Genomic DNA, 2,579 nt, shown 5'->3' on the forward strand with positions numbered 1-2,579 from the left:
GGAATAAAATCAAAACTTCATCAGTTCATCTGAAAGTCTGTTCACAACCTCAACATTGCCTTCTTGGCTTTAGGCATTCTTCAAACCACACATTTTTCAATGCACCAAAGTGCATTTAATTCCTGGAAATAGTCATGCTTTCTGTCACAGCAGGCCTTTCACATCTGCTTGTTCTCCTGGCTCAGTTATAATCTTTCCATTTTTGCTTCCTGCCCTTTTCTCTTGCCTAATTTCTTCTCACCCCTCCTACCTAACTGCCAGTGATCATGCCTGACTCAGATCAGATAGAACTCCCTCCAGAGTCTCCTTTGATCCTTGGCCTTCTTATAGCCATGGATTCTAAATATGTTTTTTAGGATTGTAGCATGCCATTTTAATGACGTAAATACATGTCAACGTGTTTTCCTCTTCCTCCATCAGACCATGAATGCCTTTAATTCGGAGATCATATCATATTTATCTTTGCACCTAACATAGATGCTCCACACCCTGTTCAGTAAATTAGTGGTGATCATTATAGATATCAATTGCATCTAAATCTCATGCTCCTGTGAGGGGTGGGACCAAGAGTGAAATAAATCGAGCCCTCCACCCCTTCGCAACGATTTCAATAGGTTGAACAAAATGCAAGCTTTGAAATTGAATTGAAAGAAAAGCCCCAAACAGTACAATGAAATCCAAAGTGTGTGTAGAAAAGCAGCCATGCCTGGACAGTGGGTAACTAAGTAGATTAATGGTGTGCACAGAAGCTCCTGGTCATTTTACATATCTACTGGTGGAGCTAACCTACTCTTCTCTGCCCCTGGCATTTCACACTGTAATCCGAAGCAAAGATTGGCAATCAATGGGGTGAGAATCTTGAGAGTGTGGCCGCAATACATTGTCCTTCAATAGACTCTGAAACTTGTTGTTCTCTCCTGACATATCAAACCTATGCACATGTCATGTGTGAGAAACAGCATTTGATTTTGATGACAAACTCCTAAAGTATCCCCTGGGAGCTGGCGTTAGGTCCTGCACCTCCTCGATAAATTGTGATGTACATAGGAGAACACCCATCAGCAGTGTGACCAGGAGCAGAAAAGGCAGCCAATATTGTAGTGCTTTTTCCAGTGTATTCCTCTTTTCGTTGTAAAATATCACAGGGGACTCCCTTGCCTGACATGCTTCCTTATTCTATACAGAGGACTAGAACCATTTTTTTTTGATACAAGTTCCCTTTTTACTTATTTGTTTGTTTGTTTATGTCTTTATTTTATAGACAGCTCCAATAAGTTGCTATAACATTATGACTATAGAATTATTGTTATAACCATGACTCCCTCTCATTCAGGCCCTCTGTCTTTCCTGACCTTGCTACCACTGACTTGCTGATGTCTTCAGCTGACCCTTGTGATGTCACAGAGCATGTTCCATACTGCCAGGGAAACGCAGGACCGTTTGGGACAGGCCTGAAGAAAGAGTAGTGGCAGGCCGGTAGGAGCGGTTGGCACTGTAGAAGGGAGGCCTTGCGTCCTGGCAGCTCAGTTTGGGCTTTAGACATTGAGCAGCCGACAGTAGCAGAGGAGGAAGTGATGGAAGAAGCATGGATGGAGGAGCCAGAGGTGCAGCAGGAGGAGGTACAGGAGCCAAGGATTGAGGATCCAGGGACGAGCGGAGCACAGGTGAGCAGGAGCCCCTCAGGTCTTGCTGGTCCAGGTGAGTCCGCAACTCGCCTTCAACCCGCCGCCATTACACAGCCCACAGCCCGGCTCCAGCTCTTACCCACCGACCTGGGGGGTTGGCTGTGCCTCTAAACATGGTCTTCGTAAATCACGCCCCACTAACCCATCGTCTCCCCTGACCCTTTGTCCCTGTCAGGATATCCGGACCATCCCTGCTCCGTTTGACATATCCACCGCTCTGAGGCGACTGCACAAGGAACTGACAGACATCACAAACGACCCCCCGCCCATGTGCTTCGCGGGGCCGGTGGACCACAGCATGTTCACATGGAAGGGGACCATTATGGGTCCCGCCGACAGCCCCTACGAGGGTGGGCTGTTCCGCCTGAACATACAATTCCCACCCAATTACCCCTTCAGGCCGCCGCTTATTTACTTCCCAACCCCGATCTACCACCCCAATATCAACCGAAGGGGATATATCTGTGTAGATATTCTCAGGTCCCAGTGGTCTCCTATACTGACCATATCCAAACTCTTGCTATCCATCACCTCCATGCTATGTGACCCCAACCCCAACGACCCCTTTGTTCCGTCCATTGGGAGAATGTACTTACAGGACAGGGATGCCTTTGATACCATGGCCCGAGCTTGGACCAAGAAGTATGCTAGGAGAATGAGGGACAAATGATAACCCCTCACCTCAATAAAACACCTGGCTTTTGAATGGGCTGTTCTTTGACTACTTTCTGGGAGGCATCCTTTCCAATATCACATGTGACACATTAGAGTGTGTGGAGGCTGGAGGGAAGCCGTGGGTGGCGTGGGTGTGAGAGGTGAGGGGGAAGGGGGCATGCTTGGGAAATGGGGGTAGCGGGAAAGAGGCCAGTTCCAATAAACATTTTACTGAAGGCC

General features: G+C 47.6%; 1 protein-coding gene across 1 annotated transcript; it reads left to right on the top strand.

The window, feature by feature from the left end:
* Positions 1-1,589: 1,589 nt before the first annotated feature.
* LOC139440636 (ubiquitin-conjugating enzyme E2 D2B-like) lies at positions 1,590-2,355 on the top strand. Its single transcript, XM_071220482.1, has 2 exons — positions 1,590-1,664; positions 1,861-2,355. Exons 1-2 carry the CDS (start codon positions 1,590-1,592, stop codon positions 2,353-2,355), a joined length of 570 nt encoding a protein of 189 aa, XP_071076583.1.
* Positions 2,356-2,579: the final 224 nt, after the last annotated feature.

The sequence above is a fragment of the Desmodus rotundus genome, unplaced genomic scaffold, assembly GCF_022682495.2.
Source record: "Desmodus rotundus isolate HL8 unplaced genomic scaffold, HLdesRot8A.1 manual_scaffold_380, whole genome shotgun sequence".
In the NCBI taxonomy this organism is placed as follows: Eukaryota; Metazoa; Chordata; class Mammalia; order Chiroptera; family Phyllostomidae; genus Desmodus; species Desmodus rotundus.

Bases quoted from the DNA above. Each gene is read 5' to 3' on its own strand.
- LOC139440636 (XM_071220482.1), top strand. From the start codon at position 1,590: ATGGAGGAGCCAGAGGTGCAGCAGGAGGAGGTACAGGAGCCAAGGATT. The intron at 1,665-1,860 runs GTGAGCAGGAGC...TGTCCCTGTCAG, and splicing joins CAGGGACGAGCGGAGCACAG to GATATCCGGACCATCCCTGC.